At 40.8% G+C, this 23177-nt stretch overlaps 1 protein-coding gene across 1 annotated transcript in view; it reads left to right on the top strand.

Moving 5' to 3' along the window:
* The first annotated feature begins 9377 nt into the window (after window positions 1-9377).
* The window catches only part of KLHL6 (kelch like family member 6), a 49446-nt gene continuing 35646 nt past the window's right edge, over window positions 9378-23177 (top strand). The window contains exon 1 of the mRNA XM_090274500.1: window positions 9378-9708. Coding sequence (XP_090130626.1) covers window positions 9416-9708 — 293 coding nt within the window. The 5' untranslated portion in view covers window positions 9378-9415. The remainder of the gene's footprint in view (window positions 9709-23177) is intronic.

Below are 23177 nucleotides of genomic sequence, written 5' to 3'. Positions count from 1 at the left end.
CCTAGCTCATTGTTTTAATGAAAGTATTTTTTTTATTTTTATTTTTTGTTATTGTTTATGCTGGGATATGGTTGGTAAGAGGAGTTGGTCTGAGGAGACCAGGGCTGGACATTTGATGGGTGGGAGCTTAGGAGCACTGGGTAGCCTTGAATTAAGCGGGAGAGATGTGGTCAGCAGTGTTTGCAAGATGGGAGTGGGTGGGGCTGGGCACTCCACCAATGTTCTGAAGATGCACAGGTGAACGGGGCCTGAGATGGAAGCTATTGGCTCTCTGTCTTCTGGGCCCTACAGTATTAACTAAAACCCAAAGATAGGTACAGGAAAGAAGGCAAAGCTACTCTTGTTTGAGGCACAAGTGGATATTTCAGTTACCTCCTCTTAGGCAAAAGACCTGGGTTCCAGGAATTCAGGTCAAATTCTAGCAAGCTCCAATAAATCTGCTGCCCCCACAGTCATTGCTGATGCCAGTGACTGCTTGTGCCCTTCAAAGATATCTTAGTTCACTGGCAAGAATTTAGTAACTTGTCTGTTCTCAGAGCCAACACCCCCACAGCCATCTGCAGAAAGTCCCTTTCACTCCGTCTCCCTTATTCCCCTTTAAAAAGCTATTGTTCAGGACTGATGCTGCTTTAGTCTCAGCCCGCCTGTTTGCAGCTGGCCAAATAAGTCTTTTAAACCCATGGCTTGTTCTCCTGTCGTTTCTCCTCTCACTCTTCCAAACCTAACACCTCCCACTTAAAAGTAAGGTACCTATGAAGTCCCGATCATTCTACTTCAGCCTGGGCGATCGATAAAGCGCTGGCTCAGGAGCTGCAAATTCTGAGCTGTAGTCCCATTTCAGCTGCTAACTAGTTGTGCGACTTCCAGCAAGTCACTTAATTGTCTGGATTTGTTTCATGATCTGCTGTTTGAGGTATTTATAGGCCAGCCTGGGACGCCTTTAAGGATTTGAGAATACTTCATCCTGGTGTGCAAGTGGCTTGTCTATAACTTCTTCCTGTTGGCTCTTCTTTGCTCCACTGGAAACATCTATCTTCCTCTACCTGATGGCCTTTCAAATCCCATATCAGAGTTCTTATTTTTTCTTTTGTTAAACGTCTGCTGAGCTTCTGAGAGATTCACATATAACAGTGGTTCTCAAAGAATGGTCTGAGGATCAGCAGCATCAGCATCACCTGGGACCTTGTTAGAAATGCACATTCACAAACATCACCCTAGACTCACCAGATCGGAAAATCTGGGGCCCAGGTAATGCTGATGTCTGCTCTGGCTTCAGCATCACTGCCAGAGTATGGGTCCAACTTTCCTCACTGGTCTGGGCTCCTACTATTGCACCCCCTTTCCCAAACCCTCCCCGCTCATACACTTGTGCTCCAGGTGTACCTAATGATGTGTCATTCTCCAAATACTCCTTGTTCCTTTACACCTTACCTCTGAGTGTATATGCTATTTCCTTTCCCTGGAAAGCCTTTACCCTCATCCCTTTCTCTGCCAACTCAGCTCACACATTCTCTCAACAGACAGGACTCCTTTACAAGAGAGTCCCAGGCTACCAAGGCAGTGCTCTTCCTCCTGCTGCCAATATAGGTCTCCTCACCTTCTCACAGTTTCGGATTATTCTTTCATCCAACCATGACGTCTATCTATCTATCTCATACTTCTTGACTGAATTGTATATAATTGAGCTTGTGTCAGGCTCTGGGGTATAAGATGTTATTTGGGAAACACAATCCCCACCCTTGGTGAGCTCACAGATTACTGGGGGAGAAGACAAGTAGACAGCTAATGACAACACAGTGCTTTAGTGCACCCACGGAAGCACGAGCAGTGCAGCGCGCACATATCAGGGCCTGCATATAGGTGTGTTGGGAGAGCTTTATGGGGGCAGGAGGGCCATTTTATCATGAAGGATGAATAGGCATTTGTAGGCAGAGAGGAAAATATGGATCCCAGGTCCCTCCCCAGTGGGGTTTAGACCCTGAAGCAAATCTTACTTTGTTTCCTCTGCTGGTTCCACCTTCCCACACCTCTTGCCCCTTATCCTGGAGAAATCGGGTTAAATTAAACTGCATGTTTAATGTATATATATGTATATTAGACTTTTTTTCTGACAAGAAACATGAGTTCTCTGAAACAAAGACCATTTATTACACACAGAGCACTTCATACAAGTTCCCTGTATTTCAAGCCCTATGAGCAATGTGGTAAGAGCCCACCATTCCCCTGAGTGTGCAATGGGGATTGCACTACAAGAGAGCAAACCCAAAATTATGAGAATTAGAGCTTATACAGGGCCACCGGCTCATTGGCCCATTCTCTCCGAGAGAGAGAGAGAGAGAGAGAGAGAGAGAGAGAGAGAGAGAGAGAGAGAGAGAGAGAGAGAGGATGGAGAGAGGAGAGAGGAGAGAGGAGAGAGAGGGGACTTTATTCTGGAATGTAAATAAATCCTCTCTGAGGAGAGGAGTGGACAATTTCTAACGTCTAATTTTCCTTTACTTCAGTGCGAGGTAAGCAAATAGATTCAGGGAAAAATAAGTTCATAATGTTAGAGATAGCATTCCACTATCTCTAACATGTGAGGCTTGCTTTTTATTTAATCTCCCTTTCTCTAAGTGTGACAGTGTTCTTTGCTCAGAAAGCCCCTGACATGCAGAAACATGGAAACATTCATGGCTAATTATCTCCCAACTCTGCGAGGGCTGAAACCACAAAAGCCAGCATGTGACCTGTTCACAGGTTCCAATATACAAATAATTTAGCTCAGAGGATGCTGGGTAAATGCTCAAGAAATGGAAATGTAGGGTTGGGAATGAGATGAGGGAAAGACAGGCTCATTTTCATTTCCATCACAGGACAACATTACTAATTTCTCCTTCCTAATGCTAATTGACACGTGTTATTTAATACTTTTGATAGCCAAGGTGTTTGGTACCCTGGAGAACATAAAAATAGGGTGGCCAAATTGTCTGAGTCCCAGTTTTAGCCCAGAAAATTTGGCCTCTCAGGAAACCTCTTAATCTGGGCCAATCAGGATGGTTGGTCACCCTACACATAGGAGGCACCTTCCTTCTCTCAAGGACTTTATAATCTAGAAAGCAACATCAGCTCCATATCATCAAGAAATATTTAATCATGCTTTAAAAAAAGTGAGAATACAGGGAAATGAGAGAGAATATACAGCTGGGGATATCAGGAAAAGTTTCATTGAGTTAGTGCTGTTGAAAATGGCCAGTGTAGTTTTTATAAAACCCAACACAGCAGGTATTTCTGGGAAATGGCAATCTGGACTCTTTGTTTTGCTTTGCATTTCCTAAATCTTCAGTAAACATACTTCTGTAATAAGAAAAATATAACATTACCTCCCCAACCAGAAACAATTTAAGTAGATTTCAAAAATACATTAAAGCAAAAAGGGTATAAGAAGCATCACTAATTTTATGGTCCGGAGATAACCACAATTTAACATTTTTGATTGGTATATATGTAGGATAATGTTTCTCAACCAGGGTAATTTTGCCACCTGGGGGACATTTGGCAGAGTCTGGAGACATTTAAAAAGTTATTTTATTTATTTTTTAGAGAGAGGATAAGGGAGGGAGAAAGAAAGGGAGAGAAACATTGATGTGAGAGAGAGCAATTGCCTCCCTTACATGCCCTGGTCATGGACCAAACCTGCAACCCAGGCATGTGCCCTCACCAGGAATGGAACTGGTGACCTTCTACTTTGTGGGAAGACACCCAACCAACTGAGTCACAGTGGTCAGGGGTGGACACATTTTTTGATTATCACAACTGAAGGAAGATGTTACTTGTATGTAGTGGCTAGTGGCTAGGGATGCTGCTAAACATCCTACAATGTGCAAGACAGCCCCCTCTTTCCCAACAAAGAATTATCTAGCCTAATATGTTAGTAGTGCCATGGTTGGGAAACCCTGATCTAGGATTTACATATGTTTTTGGTTCAAATTTACAAAAAATGGTACCAAAGCTAAGTATTGTTCTGTAATCTGAATGTGTAATATTTCTTCAGGCAGAAAGGGGACAGACAATCCAGGCAAAGGGAATAAACACATCTCAAAGACAAGAAAACTCTGAGCATATTTAGAGATAAAATATGTAGTTATAAAATCATGGTGACAGAATACATCATAGCAGTTAAGAACAAGGCAAGGGGCTGAGTGAGAGCAGAGGGAAGATGAGATAGGAGCTGTGTGAACTTAATGAGCCATTAACCCTCTGTTAGCCTCAGTTTCCACAGGCTTGAGTTGAGGAACAATGACACCTACTTCAAAGGATTATTGTAAGCATTAAAAGATGTCGTGGTTGGTAAAGCCTTTGCATATGGTAAATGTTCAATAAGTGTGAACTACTGTTACCTTTTTTTTTTAAAAAAGATTTTATTCATTTACTTTTAGAGAGAGGGGAAGGGAGGGAGAAGAAGAGGGAGAGAAACATGAATGTGTGGTTGCTTCTCGCACGCCCCCAACTAGGAACCTGGCCCACAACCCAGGCATGTGTCCTGACTAGGGATCGAACCAGCGACCCTTTGGTTCACAAGCTGGTGTTCAATCTACTGAGCCACACCAGCCAAGGCTGTTACCTTTTTATTGTCAAAGCATAGATATAGAAAATGACAAAAAACGTAGAGTTTAGTAAATTATTATAAGGCGCACACACCCTTGCAAACACCATACAGATCAATTCTACACTCATGAATGTAATGTATGCTATACTTTTATTTTAAATAGCATATTTGGTGGAAGAATGGTGATAGTTTGGGATGGAGAAGAGTGTATCACAGTAAAGTGTTTGTTCTTTTGTTTCCATTTGGTATATTTCTTTTAAATCTCTTAATAAAATTTGTTAGTTTTATCTTACATTTGTTGTAAGGTTATTCCTAGGCATTTAGATATATGATTTATTACCACTGTGAATAGCACTATTTTTCCATTAAATTTTAAACAGGCTATTGTTGGTATACTAGGAAACATTTTTAATATTTTTATCTTGTATCCAGCCACGTTCCTGGATTATTTTATAAATCCTGCTGAAGTGATCTCTCACTGCTCCCTCCTTCACAGACTGTGAATCAGAAAGGAGAGGCTCCTGTGCAGGGGAACAGAGGACTTGTCTGGCTGTGTAGGGTAATAGAGGGCTCCTATTTAAATTAGTGGTAGTCCCGTACAGGCTGTTCATCCCATATGTAGTGATAACCCTAATGTAGGGTATGGAAGAGCAGCAACTCAAAAATTCTGAGACACAGAAGATACAGGATGTCAAGATGAGCCCCACTGACCTTTCCACTAACATTAGAAAAGGACAGGGGTGGGTCCTCTACTTCTCTAGGAGAGAGCAGTGGGCTGTTGGCAATGGTGATGGTTGAGGGCAGTGTGCCCTGGCCAATATGTCAGGCAGAGATCCTGAGGCACGGCAGGGGTAGCTTGTGATGCTTTGGTGTCATTACAATTGTTACTGTGCCCTACAAAGGCAGACAATGGTTTTGGCTTTGTGAAGTCCTTACTGTCAGTGATAAGTTAGGCCCTTTAGTGTCAAAATGTGCAGCAAAGAGCAAGAGCCAGAGCTGATTGAACATTGGCTAGGTTGGAGGAAAGAAATAGAAACCCCTGCCTATGAGGGATCAAAATCACAGTTACTTTGGAGTGTTTCTGGGAAAGCCTCTCCTTGGAGCTGGGATTCTTTTGGGGTCACAGGAGAACAGTGGGAAATGGAAAGCATGGGTTTTAGAATTATCTAGACCTGAGTTCAAACCTTGATTCTGCCACTCAGTAGCTACATGTCTTTTTTCTTTTTTTTTAATTTTCACTTAAGGATATGTTTATCGATTTTAGAGAGAGTAGGGTGTGGAGAGAGAGAGAAACATTGATTGATTGATTCCTGTATGCGCCCCAAACAGGGATCAAACCTGCAACCTTGTGGTGTGCAGGATGATACTCCAACCAACTGAGCCACCCAGGAAGGATGGCTGTGTGTCTTAATTTACGTTCCCTGCCCTGTCCCCAAGCAGACCTTAAGACAAGGATTGGGTGCAAGTAGTTTATTTGGGAGGCACAGTGATGGGGGGTGGGGGAAGGAAGATGGAAAGGGTGGGAAATCCTCAGAGGACGAGTGGGGCTCTACCGTGGACCTGGAGCTCAGTACTCCGGGAGTCCTCTGACAGACAGTGTAGAACACTCTTCATTGTCCCACCAGGAGACAAGGAAGCTAGCCTATTTATTTCCCAACTCTTGGCCCTCAGTTGAAAGTCTCTCTTGGGGCATTAACCCTCCAGCACTTCTTGTGAGCTGATGTTCTCTCATAGCCAGGGAACGCTCTCAGACAGTGATGCTTTTGGAATGTGTAGGAGTTGTCTGTGGGTGAACTACAGGGTGGGCTAGGGGAATATGGGCGCGACACTGATATTTTGTGCTACAATCATGAGACCTGATCTGCTTTCTGTCTCTGAAATGCAGATCGTTGTACTTAACTGCACTAGATTATTGGGAAGATTAAGTGCATTAGAGTTCATAAAGTGCTTCTCACATTTCTTGGAATATAGTTGATGCTCAATAAATGATCATTTTGGCCCAACTGATGTGGCTGAGTTGGTTGAGTGTCATCCTGCAAAGTAAAAGTCACCAGTTCGATTCCCGGTCAGGGCACATGCTGGTTTGTGGGTCGGTTCCTGGTTGGGGCATGTGCAAGAAGCAACTGATGGATGTTTCTCTCACACATCGATGTTTCTCTCCCTCTCTTTCTCACTCCCTATTCCTCTCTCTAAAAATAAGTAGATAAAATCTTTAAAAAATAATAAATGATCATTTTGTAGCAATAAGTTAACAAGAGGAACCGTGGCTCTTCCTCAGTGGCTGACTGCAGACTTATTTCTAGTATTATAATTGTATAAGAGAAGACAGTTGACTGGAGTCTGAGGGGCAATCTGTGGCCTTAAGAATTGAGATTTTCCTTGAGTGGAGATACCCACTTGTATGGGACAGAATGTATTCCTTACAAGCATCATAAAGTCAGCTATCTTAGTAAGATATAATTAAATTGCTTTCTCAGTAATAAAGCTTTTGCTGCTGGCTTGTGCATTTGGTTGTCTGGTAGGGAAAATAAAACTTTTGCAGAACAGTTATTTTGCCTATAGCTATAAAGAATATTTACCAGTTGATGTTCAATCTTAAAGCATACCCAGTTTGACATAAATGCCCAACCAATTGTGTTTTTCATCTTTGCGCTAAAATATAACTGTAGATATGATTATACCATAGGTGATGGTTGTTTACTCAGAAATGGAAGGGTGTGGAGAAGGTAACAGCTATTTGCTTACATCAGGGGATGGAATGGGTGGGCTTGGAAGGTATATGGACAATAATAAGGGAACTTGGTAAACAGGATTTATCATGAATTAAAGAATTGAGTTTTATTTTTAGTTTCCTTTTTAAATTTAGGCTGACTGGGGTTGAGTTCAATATGGTCAATGTTGTTTACAATTTGAGTTCCTCCCAGCGAAGGCCTGCAGGGAGAGGCAGGGTCTGCGTGTCCGTGTGCAGGCACAGGAGGTTTGCTGCACGCCAGCCTTCCCCCTCCTCTGTGCTAACAGGCCCTGATTTTGTTCAGCTCTTAGATCTTGGAGAAGGTGGACTAGTCTCAGTGGACGAATCAAGTTTGGTTCAAGCCAATCATGGTATTGCACTTATATCTCCTGGTGTTTGGTGAGAGGTGGCCAAATGGCCTAGAAGTCTGATGGGGATTTTAGAAAACATTTTCTCTCTGGTAAAAAGAGAGTGATGGAGGAGAAGAGGCCTGCTCTTTTACTTCTTGATATTGCATTACAGTTGTATGAAGATACGGTGTTTGGTCCTGTGGCAGCTGTTATGTGACCATGAGGGGACATCTCCATCTCACTGAGGGTGACAGAATGGAAAGAAGCAAAAAACCTTGTGTCCTCGATGCATCACTAAGCTTCTGGATCAACCTGGGACTCCACACCTCTGACTCTTTATAATGTGAGACCCATTTGTTATTGAAGCACCTTGATTGACGGAGCTCTAGAAAAAGAACAAGTTTGGGGGAATATCAAATACCCTGATTTTAAGAGTAAGTATCTATGGGAGAGAGGAAGAGCTGAGGCAGAATCAGGACTCCTGGGGAAGGCTCAATCACCACTGACCAGGACAGCAAGAGGATCGGGATTCCTGTTGATGAGGATGCCTGGAAGTGCTCACCACTCCCAGAAGGTCAATGAGGGCAGAAGAGAGACAGCAGAGGCCACTCGGGCAAAGCACCGGGATGGTGCAGCCATGGCAGGTAAGGCCTTGGAGTTCTCTCTGTGGGAAACTCGGGAGTTAGGTCAACGTGATGTTACAGCTCTGAGAGCCCAACGGTGGTGGAGGAAAGAGTGGCTTTGAAGCCAAAGGGAATGGGGCCCTGCCACTCTCTTGAGCAGAGCTTTGGTTTCCTTAAGCTGCAAAATGAGGAAAGTCATATCTGCCACCAGTGGGTTGTTACAAAGATTAAAATATATTAACTTCTAAAATTGTCCTAGGGTACAGTGGAAGTTTAATAATAAAAAGATAGTTATTGCTATTTAGTGGAGACCTGCATGGGTAATTAAAATACTTCATGAACCACCACTAAATGCATGACCAATAGATGTTGGGAGAGATCAGGCCAACTTGAGACTTGCTAGGGCAATCTGAAGACCGACCCTGATTGGTCTTCTAAGAGATAAGACCCTGGGGATGGAGTTTCTGGAGACCATTTTTTTTCTCTGCCCTCAAAGGCATAACTGAAAAAACAGACACTTTGGAAAGGAGGGATGGGGAACATTAATATTTGTTATACCTTTGTTTTCCCCTGAGCAGAGGGAAAGACAAAGACAGAAGGTGTGAAGTGCTGATAGAAATGAGGATGCCGAAGATAAATATGTTTTCCAAGCTTCCCAAGGGACTCTGTGGAGACTCATCGTGGGGTCTCAGACTCCTGGGAGGATGGAGTGGGAGGGTTGTACAAGAGAACACCCCCTGCCCATTCCCATCGCTGACAATGTCAGTTATAGAAGCATAAGGAGTACAAATGTAATAACCAGAACCAGAGGCTTCCTGCTCACGGATATGAGGGGGGAAGTGGACCAAAATAACTGCACAACACTAATAGCAGACTCTGAGAAGCCACTCCTTCTCTCCTGGAGCCCCTTCCTACACACCCTTTCTAAGTAATTTCTAACCTTGCGAATATTCACAGAAAGAAGAAGAATAGAAGTTATTGGCTTTTGTAGTAACAGGATGAGAAAGTGCGAGACTTCCTGTTATGTGTGTGTGACAGCTGGTGATAAGTGGAGCGCCCTGCACAGGAAATCCGCTCAGCTTCTGCAATGTGACCTGCTTGAAACTTGGGCGCTCCTTCAGTCTGGATGTTGATGGCAGGACAAAGGAGCACCTGGACTATGGGCGACGTGGTAGAGAAGAGTCTGGAAGGGCCCCTGGCACCTCCTACAGAAGAACCCTCCCAGAAAAGGGGAGACCTGGTAGAAATCTTAAATGGGGATAAGGTAAAATTTGATGACACGGGACTGTCCTTAATTCTGCAGAATGGCCTGGAGACCCTCCGAGTGGAAAACTCTCTGACAGATGTCATCTTGTGTGTGGACATTCAGGAGTTCTCCTGTCACCGCGTGGTGCTTGCTGCGGCCAGCAACTATTTCAGGTCAGCACACCTAAGACTGGATCAAATTGGGTGCAAGTTGTCAGGAATCTCTGTATTGATGTGAGAGCCCAATCGAACTAGTTGGCTGTTGAATTCATGGTTTGTATATCTATTTAGGCTTGTGTGTCTATTTAAGATGTAAGAAAGGAAGCTATTCAACCTTAGATTTTAGGATTTAAGGTATTTAAGAGAGATGGGTATATTTAAAAGCAATGTTTATACTTTATGAGAAATCTTCTGTGTGGAATGTCTTTGTTCCAAAGTATGGAAAATTACTAAAGTCACAGGGATGTTTTTTCCCATTTGGTCTGACTAGTGTGTTGGAAACATGATGTTGTCTTTGTTCACCAATAGAGGTAGAGAAAAGGATGTGTCCCCTCTTTTGAGGCTATCAAATGACTTGCTGAAAATTAGGGGTATCTGTTTGTGCTCAGAGGGAGTGCGGGAAGGGAAAGCTGTTACAAAGGTGCTTTAGAAGTGAGAGGCTCCTAGCTACAAGCAGCTCAGAGGCCTGGGTTCCATCCCACTCTGCCCCTTCCTGACCATGGGGCTCTATGCAAGTCACTCAGTGCTCTGAGTTTCTGTTTTGTCAACTGGAACATGGGAATAATGACGATTACCTCTTAGGATTGTTGTGATAATCAAATATGAGAGGTGAAAAAGGTCTCGCACATTGCCTAGCATATAGTAGATGCTCATTATATCTTTGTTGAAATTTGCCCTCTCCTGCTTTGTGCAGCTGAGAACCATTTATTGAGTGTTTACCACGAGCTGTGCCTGGGATAGAAATGTGGGGGAGTCAGGAACCCAGCGAGTACGGCTGGCTCCAGAGTGGTCCAGACCGATGTAGGCGTGACGGGAACCAGTCCCCAAGGGAAATGTGGATGAAGAAGATATTTGGGGAATTTGAAAAAGAAATACCCTTCTCAATTCTTCTCAATGAGATTCCTCTTAACTCTTGATTCTAGCTGAGGAAACTAAAAACTATTTACCTATGAAATTAAAAACTGTTTACCTATGTAAACACCATGGAAGTTATTCTTTCTTTCTTCCTGTTTGTTTTTTTGGAGATGCTTAGGGTTGATTTTTCTTTGGAATTCAAAGAGCACGTCGGGAGGTTGTTGTGAAACTTATTAGGTTCCACATGTAGACAAGGCAAGGGGAGATCTGGGTTTGCAGAAGGTGGTGCTTGCTAAGTGCCAAACATAGTTTACTGCTTTTATTTTTGTAACAGCACAATGAAGGTGGCTGACATGCCCTTTTACAGATGAGGAAATGGAAACTCAATATTACATGTCCAGTCATTGCTGGAGCAGGGATTGGGCACATTCTAGAAATGCTTGTTTTTATTGCAATACAAACTGCCACTACATTTGGGGCTCCATTCCACAGGAAGGAGTATACGTAAAAGGGAAAGCTTGGGCACAGCCATGAAGGTGGGTGAACAAGATAAACACATGACTTACTCCACCAGTATGGACCATATGCTTTTACATTGATCACAACCCCGTTCAGAAGTGAATGCAAGTCAGCTGAGCTCAATGCCCTGAGTACTCACTTTTAAATTTATTCTATTTTGAACACTGGAAAAGTGTTATAAGACGTATGCCTGATTAGCGATTTTGTTAGTGGCTCCTCCTGTCTATGGAACAGGACTGCTGGCTGTGTGCTCTCAAGTACGTCACTGGCTTCTCTGATCCTCAGCTTTCTAGGCCTAAACAGACGGTGTGGGCTCAGTCTTTCCAATCCTGCCGATGTAGAATAGTTAGGGAAGGGAGTCTCTGCCAGTCCTCGGAGGAGGAGGCGGCAGCGAGTAGCTGGAAGCTCCCACATGGTGCATGTTTCTGCCTGTGATTGAAAAATCTCTTCCAAAGCTGCCTGGTCATGAAGGAAAATCCCTATTCTTTTCTTCAGAGCAGTGGCTTTTAATTCTTAGCTTGGTATTTCCAAGATGATTGTTCTCTCATGAACACATTAATCGTGGAGACAGGATTCCTTTTTTTCTGGTACTACTATTAATAATAACTTCTGTTGTTGAGCACTTATCGTGGGCCAGGCCCTGTGCCCCCGGTGTCACATACACTCTGGGAGGTAAGAAATTTTATTCCCATTTACAGATGAAAAACCAAAGTCCGAGTGTCTCAGTTAACAAAGTGGCCAAGAGGGGTTTGAGTAGCTCAGTTGGTTGGAGCATCAACCAGATATGCCAAGGTTGTGGATTCAATCCCCGTTCAGGACACGTGCAAGAATCAACTAATGAATGCATCAATAAATGGAACAATAAGCCTGTGTTTTTCTCTCTCTCTTCCCCTCCCTCCCTTCTTTTCCCACTCTAAAAATCAATTAAAATTTTTTAAAAAGAGGGATTTGAACCTAGGACTGACATTAACTCTGACATTGCCTCACTGCCTATCTTGCTTTGTTTCTAAGATTTTGAAAGGGGTCAAGAGCCAAGTTCCCTTTATGCTCAGGCTTTGGCAGGGCGGAGAGTCTGCTCTGTGTGAGAGGCTTCTGACACAGCCCTCTGAGCTGTGGAGGGCCTGGAGGCTGCTTGTCAATTTATGTAAGTTTCTTTTTAAACATTATTCATTGAGAACATAAATATTTCCCAGTAAGTGATTGAACCATACTTTATTTAACCAGTCATCTATTGACAGACATTTGGATTTTTTTGGATCCTTTGCTTTTACAAACAGTGTTGTAATGAATAACCTTACATGTATGTCATTTCATACACTCGCAAGAGTGTCTGGTGTGCATTTCTAGAACAGGATTTGTGGAGTCAAAGAGAAATGCAGCTGCAGTTTTAAAGGATATTGCCTGACTCCCCTTGGTAGGGGTTCGATCATTTTTTCCTTCTCACAGCTGTGCCAAAAGAGGAGGGCCTCAAACTTGGATTTTTCCCAGTTTGATTGATGAGAAACAATGTCTCAATTTAGTCTTAATTTGCATTTCTCTTATTTTAAATAACGTCTTCAGTTCTTTTCCTGTGAACTATCTGTTCATGGCCTTTCAAATTTTCACGTATATTTTTAAAAATTAAAATTTATTTTTATTAAAGTAATAACATGCAAATAGTATCAGTCAAATAGTATTTAAAGGCTTACAATGAAAAACAAAAATTTATCTTTACCTCCTCTACCCTTCAGCCTTGTTCACCAGTGCCCACCATGTTCAACATTTAGCTGTTTCTTCTGATATTATATTTATATTTCCACAAAAATGCTTATATTTCTCTTTCTTGATTTCTCAGTGTTAGACATTTATGAATTTCTACTATGTCTGATAAGGACTTAGCACTTATATATAACTCTCTTACCATATACTCTCCTTCTGTATAGTCTCTCAGGATAATGTTATCACATTTTTTGATAAATTTGTATAAAGAGTTTACGTTATAGCTATGAAAACGTTGTTTCCTGTTGAGCCCAATTGTGTGAGATGATTACATGTTTTTTCTTGTTAACCCTTTGCCTTTCCTGAAATTACTAATTTACTTTGTCCACTTGGTTCAGGGATATCTTTTGCTCACAGCCTCTCCATAATAGTTTTCCAGGTCCAATGCATCAGAAAATTCACCAGTTCCATTTCCCCCCAGAATCTTCCTCACTTCTATCATCCTACACATGTTCTCTGGACCTGCTGCCCACATGTCTAGCTGCATGTGAAATCAGGGTGGCTGTAAACAGGGACTATATTAGTAACTTAGACATTGTAGTTCCCTTTGAAGGCCTATTTAAAAGTTTTAAGTGGAACGAGGAAGTTGGGAAAACATGTAGAGTTGAGACTGAGAAAAGGGTGAGGGTGAATAAAGCTTTGAAAGTAGCTCAGAATGTATGTTAAATGTCAAACAGCCAAATGTCAGAGTCCAAATATTTTCATGGCATTGAGGAAATCATAGATTTAACCTTCATATTAGTGCTTTTAAAATTTTTATAAGACTACTAATGTCTTTTATAAGACTACTAATAAAGCTGTCACTTGTGCTATGCCTTTGGACAGTCCCCACATTGGAGTCATGGGAAGGGTTTGTTCATTCTACATACTGAGCCCACCTTCCAAAGGACCACCATTTAAACCAGTGGTTCTCTCCATTTGGTGGGGGGAGCCACTCACTGAAGAACATGGCACACTCCATAAATGATGTTGACCAGTGAGAGCAACCATGCTGTTATCCCCAGGATTGGAGAGTGAGGAGAGTTGTGGTGATAAAGGGAGGGCTCATCAGGCTTCTCTCAGTCTTACTAATGACTGGCCCCTCCTACATGCATATAAAAGCTCCCAGGCTGAGTCTGAGTCAACAGTAAACTTTGTGGTTGTGGACGCCAAAATCCCTGCCTGGGCTTGGCCCCTGCCTTGTACCTCAGCACCTCTGTCTCTGGGTCTGGTTCCCTGAGGCTATGATGAGAGGACTTTGACTACTTGCTACAAAAATCAAACACAAGGCCAGGAATGGGAAGGATATTATGGGCACAATCTATTAATCATTATTATATATTAACCAATTACTGGATGGCAGGAATGTGGCCGAGAGGCTACTCTAAAGCTGTGTTTAGATGTTGTAATCTTTTGGTTTATCTCCATAATGTGTTAGATGTCTACAGAGCAGCCAGCAAGTGTAGGTGACAAAATGAGCACAAAGGAGAACAAGAATGAGTTAAGGCCATCAGGGTGTGAATTAAAAACCCAGATAATGGCATAAGTGTTGAGGATTGCTGCTGCCACAGTTAACTCTAATGAACTGTTAATTGTACTTTAGCATTGGGCTCTGTACTTTATACTTTTAATATTTTCCTTTTGACAGAACCAATATGGTGGTTAATATTTAAGTACTGTAGATCTATAATCCCTTATCTGCCTTCCAATCCTAAGGAAGTTCTTCTTGAGGGTAGAAGTGCCATCAGGTCCTTTGAATTTTCAATAAAATGTCTTCTCTGTCATCTCCATTCCTGGTGTCTAGGGCATGTGAATCTTCCTTCAAAAAGACCGGAAAATCTATTCTTCTCCTGTTTTGAATAACACTCCATGCAGCTCTCAACTAAAACACAACAGAGAAATACTTTCATCATTAACATAACAAGTTCTGAGCTTTATCTCTGCATCAAGTACATGGATACATAACTGTTCCTTCATGAAAATGCCTTTACACAACTAGATTCTCATATAGAAAACATCAAACACTCCATGGGAAGAGCTGGCCCTATGCCAAACATCTGTGCTTTTGGTAAAACTGCCTCGGAGCTCACCATTCATCACATTGCTCAATGTTCTATATTAGTCGGCATTCTTTTGTTGTAAGGGATGGAAACTCAAGTTAAATCAGCTTAGGAAAAAGAGGAAGGTATTTGGCCATATAACCAAGTCATAGGAAGGGCCAGGATGCAGCAGAGCCCAGAGGGAAGGGGAAGCAAGGCCTTGAATGCAGTCAGGGGGGCTTTCTCACCACCTTCACTCAGCTTCTCTCTCAGGTGGGATTTGGATTTGCCACATATTTGAGACTTTGCCTGTTGGCAGCTCTGAGACTTTGGTTTCAGAAAGAGACTGAAGGGCTAGTCTGAAAGGCTCAGGAAAGACTGACTGGCCCAGCTCCATTCAATTATCCAATCTTAGACCAATCACTGTGTCAGGGAGATGGGGCACAATAATCAGCCCACCTGAGTTTAGGAGTCCACCTTTGGCCAAAGACGTGAGAGTGTGCATATGTACGCCACTTGAACCAGAGCATTTCTCAGAAGGGGAAGGCATGAACAAAAGAAAAATGAATGTTCATTAAGAGGAATAGCCAATCTTGGTTTATTTTCTTTTATTAGCCAACTTATTGTATTTCTGTTTTTGCTTTGTCTGTCAGGAAGCTCATTGCATTGGCTTTTCTTAGCCCAGGTTTCAATGTTATATTCTCCTCCTACTTTAATTACATATTTGTCATCTTCTTATTTTTTGTTGTTATTGTTTTGTAATTTATCATAACTCTGCTGCTTTAGCCCAAGCCATCTTAAGTTCTTTTGGAGAGGCCATTTATCATACAGATAAGTCTCCCTTACTATGAAAGAATATTATTTTGGCCACCTATATGTGCAATGCCAGCTAAGGGTAGGCATTCTTTTATTACACTAAATTTTGTGGAACACTTTAAGACCACAATAATTATATGAGTGTTGATACTGCTATGATTTTAAAACACAATTAAACCAAAAGTTGCATCATAGCTCTTTCTGATGGGCTATAAAAATTAAGCACCAACAGAATTACATATAATGATTCAGGTCCAGGGACAAGTAAGAGCTGACTGGCATTCAAAAGATCATGATATGTTATGTAGAGTAAGCTCAGGCTTGTAAGGGGCTGGATATCAAGGACACTTTGATGTTGAGGGAATTAGGAGAGGGGCAGATGTTTAGTGAATAATTCTTGGAATGTGGGGTTCATGGATACAACACACACACATACACACCAAACAGGACAAAAAGAGTGGAGATTAGGAAAGTTAGCAAAGCTCTAGGTGACTGGTAGTATCTTTTTAAAAATTGAATTTATTGGGGTGACATTAGTTCACAAAGCCATACAGGTTTCAAGTGTACAACTCAACAAAAACATCATCTGTACACTGCATCATGCGCCCATTACCCCAAACAAAGTCTCTTTCCATGCCATTCTCCCCCACTTAGCCGACTTCTACCTACCCCCTACCACCTTTCCCACTGGCCTTCACCACACTGTTGCCTGTATCTATGTGTTTTATATATATGTGTGTTGTATATATATGTTATATTTTATTTTATTTTTTTGCTTAATCCTTCTTTCATCCAGCCCTCCATCCCACCTGCCCTGACAGCTGTCAGTTTCATGTATCCATGCCTCCTTCTATTTTGCTCATCAGTTTATTTGGTTCATTAGATTCCATATATAAGTGAGATCATATGGTATTTGTCTTTCTCTGACTGGCTTATTTCACTTAGTATTATAATCTCCAGGTTCATCCATGCTGTCATAAGGCATTTCTGTTTTTTTAATGACTGAGCAGTATTCCCCTGTGTAAATGTACCACAGCTTTTTTTATCCACTCATCTACTGATGGACTCTTGGGCTGTTTCCAGACCTTGGCTATTGTAAATAATGCTCCAATGAACATACGGGTGCATAAGTTCTTTTGAATTGGAGTTTTGGGATTTTTAGTATATATTCCCAGAAGTGGGATCTCTGGGTCAAAAGGCGGATCCATTTTTAATTTTTTTGAGGCAATTCCATACTATTTTCCATAGTGGCTGCACCAATCTGCATTCCCACCAACAGTGCAGTAGGGTTCCCTTTTCTCCACATCCTTGCCAGCACTCGTTGTTTGTTGACTGGTTGATGATGGCCATTCTGACCGGTGTGAGGTGGTATCTCATTGTGCTTTTAATTTGCATCTCTCTGATGGTTATTGATATTGAGCATCTCTTCATATGTTTATGGGCCATCTGTATGTCCTCTTTGGAGGAGTGTCTATTCAGGACCTTTGCCCATTTTTAATTGGGTTGTTTGTCTTCTTGGTATTGAGTTGTGTAAGTCCTTTATATATTTTGGAAATTAATCTCTTATCAGATGTATCATTGGCAAATATGTTTTCCCATTCAGTGGATTCCCTTTTCATTTTGTTTATGGTTTCTTTTACTATGCCAAAGCTTTTTAGTTTGATGTAGTCCCATTTGTTTATATTTTTTTTCTTTGTTTCCCTTGCCAGAGGAGATATATAGGCAGAAATATTGCTATGAGGAATGTCTGAAATTTTACTGCCTATGTTTTCTTCTAGGAGTTTAATGATTTTGCAACTTACATTTAAGATTTTCATCCATTTTGAGTTTATTCTTGTGTATAGTGTAAGTTGGTGGTCTAGTTTCATTTTTTTGTATGTGCCTGTCCAGTTTTCCCAACACCATTTTTTGAAGAAACTGTCTTTAACAAATTGTATATTCTGGCCCCCTTTGTCAAATATTAATTACCATAAAGTATGGGTTTATTTCTGGGCTGTCTATTCTGTTCTATTGATTTATATTCCTGTTTTTGTGCCAATAGCATGCTGTTTTGATTACTATGGCCATGTAGTATAGTTTGATATCAGGTATTGTGACACCTTGAACTTTATTCTTCTTTCTCAAGATTACTGGGGCTATTCAGGGTCTTTTGTGGTTTCATATAAATTTTTGTAATATTTATTCTAGATCTGTGAGATATGCCATTGATATCTTGATAAGAATTGCATTGAATCTGTAACTTGCTTTGAGTAGTAAGGACATTTTAATAATAATTCTTCCTATCCATGAACAGAGTATATGCTTTCACTTATTTGTAACTTCCTCAGTTTCATTCTTCAGTCTTCTATAATTTTCCAAGTATAGGTCTTTTACCTCTTTGGTTAAATTTATTCATGGGTACCTTATTATTTTTTTTATTGCAGTAGTATATGGGATTGTTTTCTTAATTTCCCTTTCTGATGGTTCATTATTGTTGTATAAAAATAGTCACCAATTTCTGAATACTAATTTTGTATCCTGCTACTTTGCTGAATTCATTGATTAGATCTAGTGGTTTTTTGATGGAGTCATTAGTGTTTTCTATATATAATAATCATGTCATCTGCAAATAAGAACAGTTTTACTTCCTCCTTTCCAGTGTGGATGCCTTTTGTTTCTTCTTCTTGTCTGATTGCTGTGGCTAGGACTTCCAGTACTATGTTGAATAAGAGTGGTGAAAGTGAAGATTCCTGTCTTGTTCCTGAACTTAAGGGAAATGCTTTTAGTTTTTACCCACTGAGTATGTGTTAGCAGTGGGTTTGACATGTGGCCTTTATTATGTTGAGGTATGATCTTTCTATTCTCACTTTGCTGAGAGTTTTTATCATAAATTGTGTACTGGATTTTATCAAATGCGTTTTTGCATCTATTGATATAATCATGTGATTTTTATGCAACCTTATTTATATGATATATTCCATTTATTGGTTTGCAAATATTGTACCAACCTTGCATCCCTGGAATAAATCTCACTGATCATGATGTAAGACCTTTTTAATGAATTGCTGGATCCAGTTTGCTAATATTTCATTGAAGATTTTTGCATCTATCGTATGTTCATCAAGAATATTGACCATACATAATTGTCTTTCTTTGTCGTATCTTTAACTGGTTTTGTAATTAGGATAATGCTAACCTCATAAAAAAAAAAAAAAAGCTTGGAAGTCTTTCCTCCTCCTGAAGTTTTTGGAATAGTTTGAGAAGGATAGGTGTTAGTTCTCCTTTGAATGTTTGGTGAAATTTTCCTGTGAAGCCATCAGATCTAGGGCTTTTATTTGCTGGGAGTTTTTAAATTACTACTTCAATTTTATTTGTTGTAATTTGTCTATTCTGGCTTTCTGATTCTTTCTGATTCAGTTTTGGAAGATTGTATGTTTATGAAATTTATCTATTTTGCCCACGTTGTTTGATTTGTTGGCATATAGTTGTTCATAGTATTTTCTTACAATCCTATGTATTTCTGTGGAATCAGATGTTATCTCTCTTTCATTTCTGATTTTATTTATGTAGTTCCTCTCTCTTTTTTTCTTGATGAGTCTGGTTAAAAGTTCCTTAATCTTATTTATCTTTTCAAAGAACCAGCTCTTGGTTTCATTGTTCTTTTGTATTGTTCATTTAGTCTCTATGCCATTATTTATGCTCTAATCTTTATTATGTCCTTCCTTCTACTTATTCTGGGCTTTGTTTGTTGTTCTTTTTCTAGTTCTCTTAGGTGGAAGGTTAGATTATTTATTTGAGATTTTTCTTGCTTCTTGAGGATTGCTTTCACATGTCCTATAGATTTTGGGTTGTTGTGTATTTATTTTCATTTGTTTCCAGGTAACATTGATTTATTTTTTGATCTCATCGTTAACCCATTCATTGTTTAATAACCTGCTTAAATGTTTTAAAGATTTTTAAAAATTGTAATTGATTTCTAGTTCCATTTTGGTCAGAGAAGATGCTTGATAAGATTTCTGTTAAGACTCATTCTGTGTCCTAACCTTGTTCTACCTTTGAGAACGTTCTATGTATATTGAGAAGAATGTATATTCTGTTGCTTTGAGATGAAACGTTCTGTAAATATCAACTAAATTGATCTGATTCAGTGTGTCATTTAAGGTCATTGTTGCCTTGTTTGTTTGTTTTTGTTGTTGTTGTTTGAGTGATCTATCCACTGATGTCAGTGGGATTTTAAAATCCCCTACAATGTCTGTATTGTTGTTGATCTCTCCCTTAATGTCCACCAAGATTTTCTTTATATATTTAAGTACTTCTATGTTGAGTATATATATGTTTACAAAGGTTATATCCTCTTGCTACCCCAGCTTATTTTTGTTTCTATTTTTATGGAATATTTTAAAATATATTTTATTGATTATGCTATTATAGTTGTCCCAATATTTTCCTCTTTGCTCCCCTCCACCCAGTACCCCATTCACTCCAGCAATCCCCTCCCCTCCTTAGTTCATGTCCATGGGTCAAGCATATAAGTTCTTTGGCTTCTCCATTTCCTATACTGTTCTCAACTTCCCCCTGCCTATTTTGTATATACCATTTTTTACTTCTAAATCCTTGCACCTTTTCCCCCATTCTTCCCCTTCCCCCTCCAAACTGGTAACCCTTCGAATGATCTCCATATCTATGAATCTGTTTCTGTTCTGCTTGTTTGTTTAGTTTGTTTTTTAGATTCAGTTGTTGCTAGTTGTGAATTTATTGCCATTTATTGTTCAAAGTTTTAATCTTCTTTTTTTCTTATATAATTAATTCCCTTAACATTTCATATGGTGATGATGAACTTCTTTGGTTTTACCTTGTCTGGGAAGCACTTTATCTGCCTTTCAATTTTAAATGATAGCTTAGCTGGATAGAGTAATCAAGGTTGTAAGTCCTTGCTTTTCATCACTTTGAATAATTATTTCTTGCCGGTTCCTTCTAGCCATCAAAGTTTCTTTTGAGAAATCAGCTGACAGTCTTATGGGTATTTCTTTGTAGGTAACTATCTGCTTTTCTCTTGCTGTTTTTAATATTCTTTATTTATCTTTAACCTTTGGTATTTTAATTATGATGTGTCTTGGTGTAGTCGTCTTTGTACCCATCTTGTTTGGGTCTCTCTGTGCTTCTTGGACTTGTATATTTATTTCCTTTACCAAATTACAGAGCATGGGCTGAACTTGCAGGGGAGATAAAATCCCCCCTTTATGATGTAGCCACACAACCCAGTGCCTGCATATCTGATTCCCAGACAAAAGCTTCCCTGGGAGGCACACTTCCAAAGTCCCAGCTCTGTGCAGCATGACTAAACTCAGTAGGGTGGGCTGGCCACGTGATTCAACAGGCTGTGTACTCTAGATGAGGAAGATTACTCCCCTTTCCAAAGCTACACAGTTTAATCACTGTCTGAGTCTCCAACAAGAGCTTCTCCATAAAAAAAGCACTCCAAAGGTCACTTCTGGGTACAACCAGCCAGCCCTTCTGTAGGACCTGAGCATGGAAGACTGGTGTTGCCAGTGGTTGGTAGACCAGACAGTACAGTTTCCTGGTTGATGCTGTAAAAATAAGAGTGTTCATCCCTGGGAAGGTGGCATCTGGGTCTCTAGCAGATGCCCTCCTCTTCCAGGTGGACAGAGCCCCACTGATTTTCACCACCAGATGCTATGCAGGTTTCTCTTCCCTTCTCTGTTGCTCTAACTTGGGGACTCTGTGTGGGGTTTAGACCTCATGTTCCTGCAGAGAGGGAGTATTCAGTTGAGATATTCCTCTGGCTTCTCAGCCTCCATATGTAGATGCTGGGACCAACCCTTTCTGTGTCTCCACCCTTCTTACCAGTCTCTATATCGCTTCTTCTGTAAATCCTTGGTTATAATATTTTGGTTCAGCTAGCCTTCAGTTGGTTATTCAGGTTGATTGCTCTATAATTTAGTTGTAAATCCAGTTTGGCACAGGGAGCAGGTGAGTGTAGCTTCCACCTACTCTGCAGCCATCTTGGAATCCTCCACTAGCAGTATCCTTAAGCTCAGGATAGCAGGTTGGGTTGGCAGGAGATGTTTGTCTCATTTGGAAATGAAATGGAAATGGAGGGGAAGGGAATTAGTATTCGCTATGAAAACCTACATTTCTCCCACACTTTTTCAGTGTGCCACCAATGATTTATATACCTTTAATTGAAGAACACTTGATCATATAACCTCTCTTAAGGTGCAAATATATGGGAGGGGGGAACAACACAAAATATTAAGCTTGCAGTACTGTAGTGTCAAGTGGGTTTAGTGAAATTCCATTTGTCTATCTATTCATGTATTCATTCAATTGACACAAATTTCTTAAGTGCCTGCTCTATGTGAGGTACTAGTTCAACAAAGATGAATGAGTTATGGTTTCTGCTTGTCCTTGGAATCACAGTCACTCAGTGGAGAAGGATAGGTAAATTAATGCTTTAGTACAAGGTGATAAGTGCAATGATGAAGCTCTGCTTATTAAACCAGACTGGAAAGAAAGCAATCAGATAATGCTTCCTTAAAGATGTAATACCTTCCCTGGCTGCTGTGGCTCAGTGGATTGAGTGATGGCTGTGAGCCAGGTGTCGCTGGTTCGATTCCCAGTCAGGGCACATGACTAGGTTGCACATCAGGTCCCCAGTTGGGGGCGTGAGTGGGAGGCAACCACACAGTGATGTTTCTTTCCCTCTCTTTCTCCTTTCCCCTCTCTCTAAAAATAAACAAACAAACAAATTAATTCATTTAAAAAAATTAAAAAAAAAAAAAGATGAAATACCTGAGCTGAGTTTTAAAAGATGAGTAGGCACCGGCCAGAAGAAACTAACTGAGGGTGAGAAAGCAGGCAGCATTCCAGGCAAAAGGAAATACATCTGGGAAGGTGTCATGCAATGTAAACATGGGAACCATAGGTAGGAGAATAGGGTTGGAGTAAAGGATATCCTTTAAAACCAAGATATGGGCAGGGTCAGATAATGAAAGATTTTGTTGGGCCACGGTGAAGAGTTTGAAATTATCTTACAGGCACTGGGAAACCTTGGAAGAGTTTTTAAGTAAGAAAGTGATCTGAGATCTCTGTTAAAATTGTTAAAAGTTCTGTCTGGGAAGACCAATTAGAAACAGGGAACCCTTTCTTTGGAGACCGTCACAGTCCACATTTTGGTGAAAGGCATAAAGAGTGTAGCAGGGTCTGAATTTCAGCCCCAACTCTGGCCCTAGCCTGAGCAGTCCTGCGTGTAGGCCAACCTGGGAAGGCTGCTTTTTAACCCCTGGGTTTAAAACTTCTCTCCACCCCAGGCTGGAGAATCTCCTGTATTCTTCCCCTCTCTCTCTGCATGCAAAAAATAGGCCTGGCAGTCCAGATTCCTCTGTGACAGCTGGCAGACAGAAAAGTCTGGAACACATGTATCACAGTAGGGATAACTTTGATGACTGGCAAGCCTCA

The sequence above is a fragment of the Furipterus horrens genome, unplaced genomic scaffold (genome assembly GCF_987537825.1).
Source record: "Furipterus horrens unplaced genomic scaffold, mFurHor1.1.pri manual_scaffold_1, whole genome shotgun sequence".
Classification (NCBI taxonomy): Eukaryota; Metazoa; Chordata; class Mammalia; order Chiroptera; family Furipteridae; genus Furipterus; species Furipterus horrens.
The sequence above is the reverse complement of the archived record's forward strand: the minus strand, read 5'-3'. Positions and strand labels throughout refer to the sequence as shown.